General features: G+C 41.1%; 1 protein-coding gene and 1 long non-coding RNA gene across 4 annotated transcripts in view; one reads left to right on the top strand and one right to left on the bottom strand.

The window, feature by feature from the left end:
* LOC311516005 overlaps positions 1-6,880 on the bottom strand; it is a 28,807-nt gene extending 21,927 nt beyond the window's left edge. The window contains exon 1 of the long non-coding RNA XR_014710288.1: positions 6,792-6,880. This is a non-coding gene — a long non-coding RNA (uncharacterized lncRNA). The remainder of the gene's footprint in view (positions 1-6,791) is intronic.
* Positions 1-14,260, top strand: part of PHACTR1 (phosphatase and actin regulator 1) — a 430,561-nt gene that overhangs the window by 5,816 nt on the left and 410,485 nt on the right. For all 3 annotated transcript variants that reach the window (XM_084619601.1, XM_084619600.1, XM_084619598.1), the window contains exon 3: positions 6,682-6,828. In XM_084619601.1, coding sequence (XP_084475727.1) covers positions 6,682-6,828 — 147 coding nt within the window. The remainder of the gene's footprint in view (positions 1-6,681; positions 6,829-14,260) is intronic.

Here is a 14,260-nt window from a genome sequence, read left to right as displayed (position 1 = left end):
AAAATAAAAAAACAACAACTCATGCAAGCTCCTCTGCTATTAGTAGATGACACAGCATTATGCAAGTAATGATTCCTGAAGTCTTGTTGGAACAGAAATCAGAATGGCAGGTGTATTGCAAATAAATGTTCAGCTTTAAAATATTATTAGAGCTGGTTAAAAATGAAAAAAAGCGGTTTCACAAAAAACTTCAAACTTGTTTTCATTTCAAAGGGCTTGAAATGGATTGATGACTTTGGGAGGGGGGTAGGAATTTTTTGTGATTTTTTGTTTTTAATTCCTAAAATGCATCCAAAAATAGCAAAAATGTTATCAAAGCAGGTATTAAAATTTTGTGTTCATGAAACACCAAGTTTTCAGTAAACAAAACAACCGATAAGGTTTTGATAATTTCTAATTACAATTTTGAAAAAGTCAAAAAGGCACAGCATTTTTCATGGAAAATGAAAAATTCAAGAGGTCAACATTTTGCAAAGCAAACAAAAAATTGTAAAGGCCATTTATCAGTGGGTTCAAATAGATTGGTAAAACAGATTTGACCAGCTCTAATTGTAATTTAACATACTGAATTTAATCTTTTAAGTGACCATGAATGTACAATATCTAGTTTTAAATGTGTCCCCGCCACCCTTCCCAATGTCACTATGTAAAGTGCTTTGAAATCATGGAGGAAAGAGTCCATCTAATTTATAACAATGTATATCCTGGAGATAGGGGCATTTTTATTTAGAAAACTACTAGCATTTATTAATTAAAACTTTGTTCCCTATGAATATTTTCCAATATTTAATTAAAAGCCATTGTTTCCATGAATGTTCCTGTCAGCAATTTTGTTTGCAAAAATTTGCACAGAAGAGCTGGAAACATGGTAGATGCAAACCATTTAAAAATGTGAATAAATATTCAAGGAAACATTTTTGCAGTATTTACCCAGCTGTAGTCAAAGTGAACATGTGCCAGACCCAAGTAGTTAGAGCTAGCAAGGCAAAAATTGAATTCCAAACAAGTGAGCAGAAAAACCCACTCTTATTCTGTTTACAATAAATACAAACTCATCTTTGGACACATTTTTCCACCTCCCTCCATCACTCAGTGTGTTAACTGCAGCAAACAGATTCCATCTTTCAGCTCCGTAAGGATGGTATCAGCAGGAAGTTATTTAATGAAGGGTCTGATTCTGGAAGATGCTGAATGTCCTCAACTCCCACTGAAATCAAAGTTGCAGGCTCAGGCCACTAAGTTGAACTTTTCTTTAGTGTGTTGTTTCACCAGATGAAAATGCTCACTATAAAATAAAAATTTTCAATGGTCTCTAAGAATGTGATCCAACTGCCACTGAAGTGAATGGGAATCATTCGACTCACTTTCCAAAGGTCATGCCCTAAATTTGGTTTAATGACTATTTTTACATGTTTATTTTGCAAATGAAAAATGCTTTCCTAATTAAAATGACGATGATCCGGAATACAATATTTCCAGTGCAGAGGGTAATTTTCTTTCATCCTCATTACTGTTCATTCCTGCTAATTGGCTGCTACAGTTTACAGTCCACTACAGATGTTTACTTTATCATAATCTAAATGTTTGAAATTACTAAATATACTCCAACTCTTGCCTTATGCTTTGATCTTAAAAATCAAAATGCTAGATTAAAAATTGGAATGAAATTTGAAAGGAAAGTATTTTTTTTAAAACAGCTCAGCCCATATCAGAAATAGGCGCTATTTCGAGCAGTGTTTTATTGTGGTAGGCCATATGATTCTGTAAAATGAACATGTACTGTAGCAGCTTTTGTTAAATTTAGTTAGTAACGTACTGTCAGGGCTAAACCTGATAGGTATTGGGCATTTGAGAGTTGCTGATTGACAGACAAATAGAAACCTAGCACTAACCCGCCAGTAGAAAAATGCAGTTTTATTATTAGTCATTTGTAATATGGTAGCACCTAGGGCCTCCAACCAAGATGGAAGAGGGGAAGTGGGGATTACATTGTATTAGTTTCTGTCCATACATACAGCAAGAGTCATCTCAGACCTGAAGTGTTTAAAATCTAAATAGACAAGACAGGAAGGGTGGGAGAAAAAAAGGATCATTGTCCATGTTTTATAGATGGGGAACTGAAGCACAGATAGATTATATGACTTGCCTTGGTCATATAATAAGTGTGTGGCAGCACCAGGAATTGAACCCAGATTTCCCAAGTGTCAGGCCAGGCAGGGTCTTAACTACAAGATGGGTGTGATCTCCTTATTTCCCCTAATATATATGGATGTGGAATTCAAGGTGTTGGTAACCTATAAATCCCTAAATGATTTTGGACCTGGTTACATGAGAGATCGCATCTCTCCCCATGATATCCTGAGATCAGCAGAGACACTCAAGCTGGAGTTCCTTCAATATATACAAGAGTTAATCATCTGAGCAACCTTTTTATTCTGTTTGCTAAGGCTACTAAGGAAGGAGTGGGGCTGAGGAGGATGTATTTCTGGGGGACTCCTCTGCGTATGTTATGATTTTTAATTTTGGGGATAGGTGGTCAGAGCACTGGATGGGCATCTATAGTTGCATTACATAAAATAAAACTACATTAAAAACATGTTATTAAGGTTGTAAAGTCAAGCACTTGAGTTAGCTTGTGCAACCTTAATTTGATTCCCTTGTGCGTGTGCATTATGATACAGTCTTTATTAAAAAGAAAAGGAGTACTTGTGGCACCTTAGAGACTAACCAATTTATTTGAGCATAAGCTTTCGTGAGCTACAGCTCATGAAAGCTTATGCTCAGATAAATTGGTTAGTCTCTAAGGTGCCACAAGTACTCCTTTTCTTTTTGCGAATACAGACTAACACGGCTGTTACTCTGAAACCAGTCTTTATTAACATGATCACATACTGTTTTTTCCACACAATCCCCTGCGTCATCCACAATCAGTGCACAGGATGGACAGTGCTCAATTAATGAGCAGCTATTCAATATTTTGTGTTCTCCTCATTGTTTAATATGTGACCCTATGCCTTATTTATTGCATATTATTCAAACCCTGCTTTGAAGACAGAATTATTAATATCCTCATGGGCTTTTCTATGGCACTCATTACTGTAGTATCTGAAATCTGTAGTATCTGAATCTGAACATATTAATGAATTAATTTTCACAACTCCCCTGTTAGATGCAGGGCATTATTATCCCCAGGTTATAGTTTGGAAACTGAGGCACGGAGAGTAAGATCCAAGTATTCACTAATTTTGGGGGCCCAATTTGAAACCATTGGGACCTGATTTTTCAGAGTACTCAGCATTATATAGCATTCTGTATCTTCAAAGCACAACTCCTACTGACTTCAATTTCAGCTCTGAGTGCTCAGGGCTTCTACAAATCAGACTCTGGGGTACCAAATTGGGGACCCTCAAAATGAGGAACACCGAATTAGTGACCACCTCTGAAAACTTGTGTTAAATGACTTACCCAGCATCACACAGGACCTCTGTGGCAGGGACAGAATCCAATTCTGTGGCACAGCTTTCAACTGCCTTAACCGTGAGAGCATCCTTTCTCTTCCCCTGCCTCATTTGCTACACATCTTGGAAATTCAACATCAAAGGATGCAGAGGTTCCACTAAAAATAGCCTCCTTCTCTGCACAACCCTGCTCTACCCCCAGAACAGATCTGTCCTATGCACTGAATGAGACAGGGTTCTTAGGAAAGAATCATATGTGATCATGTAATTAAATATTGTATCATAATGCATATGCACACGAGGGTACCTCCTTGTTCCCAATAACCTGATAGGACAATGTTTAATTAAAGAAACAGGAGTAAGATTGTCACCTACAGAATCACCAGTACTGCTACCTATATCAGCATAGTTTTCTGTTAAGGATTCTGATTCAAACACTGACCAGGGCTGTCCCCAATTAGCTATTTCCAGTGTTGTCCTAGCAATGTTGGTCCCAGGATATTAGAGACACAAGGTCTCTCTTTCATCAGCAGAAGTTGGCCCAATAAAAGATATTATCTCACTCACTTCGTGTCTCTGATTAGCTAGTGAGAGTCTATAGGATCACAGTCTAAGATAATATGGTTGCAAGCATTGTCAGCTCATACCACTAAACCACCTCAGAAATATTAAAGCTCTGTATCAACATTTATGAAGGTATTAGATTTAAGAGCAGATTTCAAATATGAGGAGAAAGAAAACACTCTCTTGACTATACTTAACCATACAACCATGGAAAAGTGTGCAGAGTGCCTCAGCATATTCATAGCGTCTACTGCCATGAAGTGTAACAGACAAGAACAGTTTGAATTTTCAGGGGTGAGTAAAGGAACTGTTCTAAAATAATTTAACCCTGCTAAAGTCATAATGGCTGCCCACAAAGCTACTGCTACCCTGACATCTTTTGGAATTGCTGTCACGAAGAGCAATCTTTAGAACTACAGATGGGCACAAGCTGTGAAAGTTTGCATCTGGCTCTGACCTTCCCAAAAGTTCAGGAGCATTCAGACTTGGGTTCTGTTTTCAGCCAATTATATAGGTAGGCCTGAACCACAAAGAGAGATTCAGACTTCTGTCTAGGCTCAAACTTCCCAATAATTTAGGAGTAAGTGAGTTTCAGATCTGAAGTTCAGGTACATGTCCATCTCTATTTAAAATTCCTATGCATTTTGGTCCATAAGAGGAAAGACTGGAACAGAAGAAAACTAAACAGCACTACTTGTTCTATGACATTGGTATTTGGATAAACTATCCTTGTCCCACCTCACTGCTTTGGGAGGGATGGGGGAAACTTAAAACATAACTGGATAGTAGGTTTTTGTTTGGTTGTACTGATGACTAATTCAGAATAAAATAATTTAGAGAAATGAACAACTTACTACCTACAAGTAGTTCAGTTACTTTCTTTGAAGAAAGACGGGTTGATTGGAATGAACTGACACAATAAACAATAATATACATTTTATAATAACCATGTGGATACCTACTGTCACTCAATTCAACTTCGCTGAATTCCCTTACCTTTCATATTTCTCGTCCTTTACTATTTATGTGAGAAAATAATGTGTATAGTCTACTATTCTGTTTATCTTTAATAATAAGTTAGCATTTATTATTATTATTTTGTTTAACAGTACCATATAGAGATTCCAACTGAGATTGGAGACCCAATGTGCTAAACAGTCTAAGAGACAGCCCCTGCCATTTAAATAGACAAGACAAAAAAGGGCAGGAGACAGGAAGTATTCTCTTTATTTTACAGCTGGAGAACTGAGTCACAGATATTTGCCTATGGCCACAGAGAATGTCTGCATCAAAACTGGCAATTAAACCTAGATCTCCTGAGTCCCAGTCCAATGCTTTAACTACAAAACCATTTTTTGTCTCTAAAAATAAGGTTAAGGGCATTTATGCTTTATAGATACAGAGCAAAATATTCAAAAGTGCCAAAAGGACATAGAAGCCTATATCCCAAGCTCTTAGACCCAAATCCCAAAATGTATTTAGGCACCTAACTCCCACTGATTTCAGTGGGAGTTAGGCACCCAAATACCTTTGAGAATCTGGGCCTAAGTCACTTTTATAAATGAAAATGAGGCTCCTAGGTCACTTAGGCACTTGCAAAATATATTACCTATAAATGGTTCCACTTTTGTCAGTGTATTTGTCCACAGAAAGGAAAATGTATGCATGCATAGGGGTTGGGGAGTTAAGCAGTTTAGTCTTGTGGCAGCTTTTCCAACAATGAAGAGGGTCTTAGTAAGATATTCCCCAAATCTAACCTTATACACAGAACTTTCAAGGAGCTCTGCACATCCTGAAATATTGTCAAAAGTTTTCAACTACTCTAGGAGCTGGTGCTGGTGCATGTTGTGGTTGGTCCTCACACTGCTGATTTTTCTTTCCCCGCTTATAGGAAACGGGGTGGAAGAAGCAAACTCTCTCTTTTTTTTTTTTTTGGTAAAAAAGGGATTATATGGAACGAGCATAAATATTAGAACACGAACTGATTAAAAGGAAAAGCGAGTCCCTCTCCAGCAATTGTAATGACAGGTCACCTTAGAGTCACAGCCTGTCCTGTTTCACCGCCTCCTCAGCTGTACCAGCAGGCACTGGTGCTGTCATCCCCACCTCCGCGTGCCTCAGCAGCCTGGACGCTTGCCCAGGGAAGAGGGGATGTGTGTGTGTCTCTTTCTCCCACACTTGCACCCCCTCGCTCCCCCAAGAGGACACTTCCGTCACACCAAGCTCCCAGCCCCGAATCAATGGGGCGGTGCTGAGGTTCCCTCCCTACCCCACTGGCCAGTCTAGTCCCCAGCCAGTAACTGCTGGCAATAATGGATCACTTTAGCACTGGGGCATTGCCCTCCCTGCTGCGGGGTGGACGCTGTGCGGCGCCTGCATGAGCCCCGCTGGGTGACCCCTGGCCCTGCCCCCTCAGCCAAGGGCAGCCTGCCCTGGGGCTGCAGGGAGAGGGGCTGGCAGGGCAGCGTTTCCCGATCTCGCTGCTCCAGTCCAGAGATCCTTAACGGGTTTTCCCTCCCTCTCCCTCTTTCTCTCTTTTCCTCTCTTTCCCCTTCCTCTGCTCCCCCTCCCCCTCCTTGTGTGTGCGCCTCTTCCTCTTCCCTCCCTCCCTCCTCTTCCTCTTTCCCACCCCACCTCTCTCTCCTTTCTCCCTCATCAGCTCGCCGGGCGACCCTGCTCACCGTACCCACATTAATGGCGGCATCTTCGGAGGAGGAGATAGACCGGAGACCCATCAGGAGAGTCAGGTCCAAGAGTGACACCCCTTACCTCGCAGAGGCCAGGATCTCCTTCAATCTTGGGCGAGGTAAGAGCGACCCCTTCTCCCTGTCCATCCCCCACAGTGCACACACATAGACACACGCCCCAATGCTCATCCCTTCCCATCCCCTCCCCTCCCCATCCTCAAGCTGCTGCTCTGCTCCACTCTGCCTCTTTGTGTCTGCTGGGTGCAGGGCGCTGCTGAAGGGCTGTGAAACCCTGACATGTCCTGCCACGGTCACACAAGCATTTCTCCCCTCCCTTCGCCCCCCAGCCGTCAGACGCGGGTGCAGTACAAAATGAACTGGCGGGAGGGGGCAGCATGCCTGGGCAGCAGGGGAGGACTAAGACGTGGCGGTGGCAGCGTTCAGTTCCTGTCATGGAGTGAGCAAGCAGTGGAGTAATTTCCCCCTCAAAGTTCTTTTTCTTTTTTTTTTTGGGGGGGGGGAAGGGAAAGAGACGTACACAGTACCACAATCACCCCTAATACATCTTTCCTCATTTATCTCCCATCTTCCCCCATAAGACTCTAGATATCTAACTCTCCCCAGACATTCCCTCCATCTAGCTTTCCAGAATGTCCTCTCTTTTCACGCCTCATTCTTTCCCCAAACTCTTCATTCTCTCTTTCCTTTCCCCCAAGACCATATTCCCCCCTTTCCTCAAACCCTTCCCTTTTCCTCTATGCCCCTTATTCTCCCTCCAAATCTCTCACTTTGCCCCCAAACCACTTAGTCTCCCTGTCCTCTGCCCCCAAACTACTCTCTCCCCCCAAAAGCCCTGTCTCCTCTCTTTCTCTACCAAATAGCCCCACATCCCTCATTCTTTCTTCCTTTCCTTTCCCCAAACATTCCTCCTCCTATTACCATGCTCCTCCTTCCCCATCTGTTCTCCAATCCCCTTTACTCCCAAATCCCACTTTCCTCTTCCCTGTCCCCAACACCTATTTCCCTCCTGCCAAATTTCCCTTCTCACCTCCCTCTCCCTGCAAACTCTCATTGTCCCTTTCCACTCCTCTCCGCTAAAGCCCCTAATTCTCCTTCTATCCTCTCCAATAATACACTCTCTCCCCGCAACCCTACATTTCTCTCTCTGCAGACTCTTCATTCTATCCTTCCTTTCCTCAACCCCTAGTATCTCCTCCCTTTATCATAGCCCATCATTCTTGTCCCTCCCTAGCAAACTACTTTTCCTTCTGACTTCTCACTAGTCTCCTCTTCTGCCCAAATTCATTCATTCCTTCCCTGAAATGACCCCGTTTTCCCACTCATAATTTCTCCAGTCTTTCCTCCCATGGCTCTGTCCCCAAGGTTAATCTATAACTTATACCTATATCCTTTCCACTCTCTCTGCCCCATGAGATCCCATGTTCTCTTACAATCACCCTGACATTCCCTCTCTCTGCCCTTCAATGTGTCACATCCTTTTTATTTGCTCTACCTTTCCCAGGTCTTCTCTCATCCCTCCAGCTCCCCAAATTCACCCCTCTTTTTTCTGCTTCCATCTGTCATTTCCCCCTCCCTGCCACATAGACACTGCCTCCAGAGCTGCCCTCTAGCTCCTTTTTCACTTCTCTTCTTTCTGTCTCTCTGTCCTCAAGGTCCCTCCAACATTACGCCTGTTCCCTCCCAGATCCCCTTTCATGTTACTCCTGCCATCCTCAAGGTCCTTTCCCACCAGGACTGTTCCCCTCCCCTCTCCATTGGGCCATTCCCCTCCTCAGGGTCTCCTGCCCATGATGATCCTCCCTTTACCTTCCCTCAAAAATGAGGAAAGGAGGAGACAGCTGCTCCTGGTTGGTTACTCAGTTTCCTCCATACCGAGCCAGGCTCCCCTTACCTAGGAGGGAGGGAATTGAGATAACTTTAGAGAGGAGTCTCAGCTGCAGTCTCCTGACTTTCCCACCAGGGTACACTGAAGTGACCCTCCTGGCAGGGTCCTACAATGCAACTCCCTTCTTCAGCTGAGCCCCTCAATTCAACAGCTCACTGCAGGAAGAGGGTTTGACTGAGAGCTCCTGCTTGCTATGTTGCAGTCTCTCTCCCTTCCCCTTCAGCAGGTTGCAAATTGAAGGTGATAAACATGTAATTGTTTTCTCCTCTAGTCTGAAAGTTGGTGTGAGACAGATTCATCCCCTTTGTCCTCACTATAATTACACCCTTATTAACTGGTAATATGCAGGTTGTGGTTACCATTGACTGTGACTGGTTGATTATGTTGGTCGCAGTGTGATTATCCCTTTCTGGTCATGATTAGTTTTTTTTAAAATTATTGAATAAAGCTTTAGGTTGGCTGGGTGACATTTCAAGGCAGGAGTTGGAAAGTGATGCCAGTGAGTAGCACTGATTTTAAGGAACTGAAAATGAAAACAGGCAAGATGTAGGGGCGTGGGGAGGGTAGGAAGTGGTGGTGTGTAGGAAGTGATGAGGTGTAAATGAAAAAATGCTGTGCATGGTTACCTGATTGCTGAAAATAACTCCATGTTGGCCTTCACTGTCACAGGTGACATTATGCCTTGGAGTTATAAATAGATTATCAGTTGAGAGGAAGGTACCTTCAGGTCACCTAGTGCCTCACATTTCTACACTGAGCTGGACTTGCAGCCTTTACTACAGCAAGGCCCGGAAAGTCAGGTAGAATGCTGTTCTTTATAGTCCTCTTTTTTTTTTCTTTCTTTCTTTTTACTGTAATTCCTATGAAAATTTGATAAGTACATTTAGTTCCCCTTTTAATTTATGTGTTTTAAAGCTACATTTCTAACCTCTCAGGAATGGACTTCCTTTAAAGGGAATAATTCAAAGAAGTAGCACTGGAAAGATTTGTGAAGAAACAGAATAAAACTGTTTAAAGCAGTGCAAGTGGATGTTTTCATTAATCCATCTGGCACTGGGTAGTTTGAGTTTAAAAAAAAAAAGAAATTGCTTAGCAACTAGTGTTTAAGTTAGTGAGCTAACTCAGTGAAATATGTCAGTGGTATCCACTCCATTGTTGAGCTTTTGGTTTTGGTTTTGTGACTGTTTTCCAGGAATGCATAAACCAAGGGCCCTTCATTTCAGAAGGACCTGTATTCCAAAGAACCAGTTTTTATTTTAAAGATGGTTAAACTTCTACTAGATCTGATTACGTTGTATGGTGAAGGGTTAGGTTTTGAAAACTTCTCCTTTATAAGGAATGGTGTGTTTGTATATTTTTAAGGTTCATATAATTGTTTGTGGCAAAAAGTATTTCTGAACTTGTCTGCTGAATTTTAGGTTTAGCAAACAAACCTTGTGTACACTTTATTAGGAATTACTTTGAATATTCAATATTTTTAGGAAGTAGTGGTACAATAGTTATCCCTTAAGTTATTGTATATTTAGCTTGCATGAAGCAATTAAAGGTGCAATTAAACAAGAACACTTAATTCATAGCTGGCCCCCCAACTAACCTTTACTTTGTATACTTATTGCTTATTCAGGGTAAGAGCTGTGTTCTCTGGTATCAAATGTTTTCACTGCAGAAAGTAGAAGCACTTACTGTATGTTGGATGGAGCCTATTTGGAATCTATCTGGAAATAGATTCCCCATTCTGTATCTCTCCTCTTTGTGTGTCCATTGCTAGTACTGTTTCTTAATTGTGAAACTACCAGGTATTACTTTTCTCTTATTTAAAATTTAATTGCTGCACTGGTGTAGAGCTGAGAGGTTTAGGGTCAGGGAAAGACTCCAGAGCATGTATGAACATGAGGAGCTGTTCATTTCAGGTGGTGCTGAATAGAGTGGCTGTTTGCTACCAAGAAAAATGGACTCTAATTATTCATTGTTTTAACTCTCCCTCTCTTTCTCTCTGCGTGCTTTGTATCTGCTGTATTTTCCTCTATGTCCATGTGTGTGAGCTGTGTGTTTTGTGCAAGTGTGTATATAACTGCATCCTTGTACATGAAGAGGGGAAGCAAGGTGGAAATGAGGAAAGAATGTCATTTCCTCTACTTAGTGATGCAGTCAGGACTAAAGTGATGCTTAGAGCACAGGAAATATCCCCTTCTCTAATCACCTATGGTTTACCTCCCATTTAATGCATTTCATGTGGACACTTTGGCTATTCAAACACAGCCTATAGTGTTTTTCCTGCCAGCTGCTACAAGCAGGGTTGGATCCCCTTTTGATCCGGTCATTGTCTTGTTCCAGGATACTCGCTGGGATAGGATGCAGCATGCTACTGCTGCTGCTTTGCTTTATTTGACCTTTAAATCTATTATTATTAATTATTATTATTATTATTATCTATATGCAGATGGAGTTAGTGCTACACTTCTCCACCCTTAAATTTAATGGCAACAGCAAACAGTCTTATTTATCTACTTCAGCTGCAAGTTATAATTATACCATTACTGCTGTTATCTGCATTGTTGCCCGCTTGCACACACAGTCAATTACATAATTTGCGTATAGCTAGGAGTTGGTATGTTTCTCAAGAACAATTTATAAACAGTTAAGCAAGGCAAACTTTATCTGCCCCTCCAATCAGATTATATTCATAGTTTATTTTTCACATTGCTTTGTTTAATTAGTTTTCAAATAAATATTTGTTTGTGATCTTTGTTTCCAAAGACTGATCAATTATAGTATTATAAATATTCCCTAATGTGAATTTCCAAATGCTGTTCAATTAGTATACTCCAGCATATATCTTATTCAAGCCTTCTTGGACTGATTAAAAAGAAACAAAGCTGTTTTCCAAACTAAGAGGACTATTCTTCCTACTGATGTACATATGCCAATCCTAGTCATCTTAGTTACATGCTCATATCAAAAGGATAATATTTCTCAAATGACTTCAATTGTCTCTTGTGCCACAATGAATATAGCCAAGGAACATTATAAAACTATAGACAGATATAAAATGCTTTTTTGCCTATTTGATATTGTATCAGTCCATGTGCAAATAAATGCTATATCTGAAAACTAAATGTGCTTAAACAAGGACCTCAGCTCCATACCACAAGAATGTGTTCTCACTTTATTTTTTAAAACTATAAAGAGCCTAATTTTTTTTTAAATGCCTAGTGATTTGGGTGCATCAATTTCTGGGTGCCCAACCTGAGATACCTTAAAGGGGTGCAAGTTCTTAGCATCTGCCCTCTGAAAATCATGCCCTTTTGAAGGTCTCCATTTGGGCATCCAAAAATTAAGGGACACAAAATCACTGCTTCTGAAAATTTATGCCTACATTTGTTAGGACTGACTAATCACATAAAGTATCTCGTCCCCTCATTCCTATGCCATCCCTAGAACATCTCCAATTTTCACCCTACACGCTGACCTATTCAGATGTTAGTAGTTTTACAGAAGGCTATAACTTAAAAATGTTAAATGATGGAACCATCTGGGAAGCAGAGAGCTTCCAGGCTGGAGAAATTATGATATGTGATTACTGATAAGGGGACAGACCATTTAGTGACTCATACTTAATGATCTAAGGCGGGGAGTGTTGTTTTTCCTGTCTGATAAGAAATATAACGTGTAGTGCTGGGAAATCTTATTGCAAACACAGTGAATTGGGTGAGGTAGTGGATAGGTGGGTGTTAACTATTCAGGTAATGTTTGATCTCTTTATTGGTACATTCAGGCAGACCTGCTTGCCAGCAATTGACCTATACCTGTCCATCTATAAGTAGCAAGATAAAGGTCAATAGTGTCCTATATGGCATTTCCGTACATGGAATGGATATTTCAGCTAGAGAAAGAATCCAGCAGTAAACTTTGGACCACAGCCATTTTTTAAGGTGTTTCCAAGCTGATTGACATTTGGAAGACGTCATCATCATGTCAGGCTGCTATGGAGACTTTCTGAGCTTGTTCAAGGAGGTCACCCAGTGTCATTCCCCACTTGAATTCATTTGCTTGTCTGGGAGTAAAGTCTTGTCAGAGGAAAGGGGCCGTGCTTTGGAGAAGGTGGCAGGGCAGAACACTTGCTTAGGTGAGTGAATGGTCACTGAAGAGGGAATGCTCCCTCCAAAAAGCCATGATTATTCTCTGTGGTTATGATTTACCCATGGAGCATATTATAAACTGGATCAGCCCTGAAGTTCTGCTCAGATCTAAGTGTACTCAAATTCATCAGTAATCTCACGTTGGGGACCAGATCCTCAGCTGATGTAAAACAACATTGCTCAATTGACTTCAGTGGAGCTACACAACTTACAGCCGCTGATTATATGACCCCATAAGCAAGCATACAGCTCTTCTCCCTCTTCCATTGTGAAATACCTGTTTATTTTGTTTTATGAAGGGGCCATATGTTCCCATAGAATGTGAGCTGCAGATGCAGAAATAAAGCAGCAACTTATATTTGAAAATGCTACAAAAGTCACTTTTCTGGGAGAAAAAGATGGAGTCATATAATAATATTACAAAAAGATACAAAAGAAATCCATAATATTACCGACTGCAAAGAAAAGTGGGTGTGGTCTCTGGACAAATATTCAGAGTTAGCAGGTGCTACTCTTGAACCAGTGATTAATTCACACAGAAAACTATCACAAATTAATGCTGTTTCAAGCAGCATTAAATCACAATTGGCAGGGATCGGAGGGGGCAGGATAAGGACATGGGGGAGGTTGAGACAGGGCATGGGACATGAAGTAGAACTGCAGTGAGTGTCAGCTAGCCTTATACTGAATAAGGTCCCAATCCTCCTTCAGTTGAAATCAAAGGGACCTTATGTTCTCACATGCAGTGGCATCTTTCCCACAAACTTGGGCGAACAACTGCTTTTTTTTTGGTTCTCTGGCAGTTCTGGAAAATCATTGAGAAAGAAGTGTTTAACACCAAAATTTTGGCACATCAAAAAATCTAGTTTGGGTGTCATTTGACCTGAAATGTTTCGATTGGAGGCATTTTTAAACAGCTAGATTTCAAAAAAGGCTGGAGAAGGAAGGTCCTACCTCATAACTTTTAGCCAGGAGGAGAAGGGTGGTAGCAGTGGCAATCTCCTTATAATTATCAGTGCAGTGGTTATCGTGTTCACCTGGGATGTGGGAAACCTGGGTTCAATTCCTCCCCTTTGCCTGTAGGTAAGTGCCCTAACCACTGGGCTATTCTGGTGTGGGTCTCTCTTGTTGAAGCTGTTCCTCTTTTTATAAATAACTAATTAGTCATTAGAGCAGGGACTTCAGCTTGGGTCTCCCACATCCTAAGAGAGTGCTCTAACCCTGCTGAGTAATTCTCACTTTCTTTGACCCAAGGGCTATTCTTTGTCATTTTGAAGGCTACTGTGAAGGGCACTGAATGAATGATGTTTTTCAGAGGCTAAGTTGATGTACACTTTTTTCCTTTCCAATGGCAGGGTAGGCTTTTCCCATGGCATCCCCCTGCACATTGAATTATATAGAAGGATATGATATCATTTTCTGTAGTGGTCAAGGAACAAGTTTCAGTAATTATTTTCAGGTACTTATCTTTTCATTCTGTAAAATAACTCGTATTGTTTATGAAAC

Source organism: Lepidochelys olivacea (genome assembly GCF_965140295.1).
Source record: "Lepidochelys olivacea isolate rLepOli2 genome assembly, chromosome: 2".
NCBI classification, from domain to species: Eukaryota; Metazoa; Chordata; order Testudines; family Cheloniidae; genus Lepidochelys; species Lepidochelys olivacea.
Note: the sequence above shows the minus strand (reverse complement) of the source record. Positions and strands in the feature narration are given on the sequence as shown.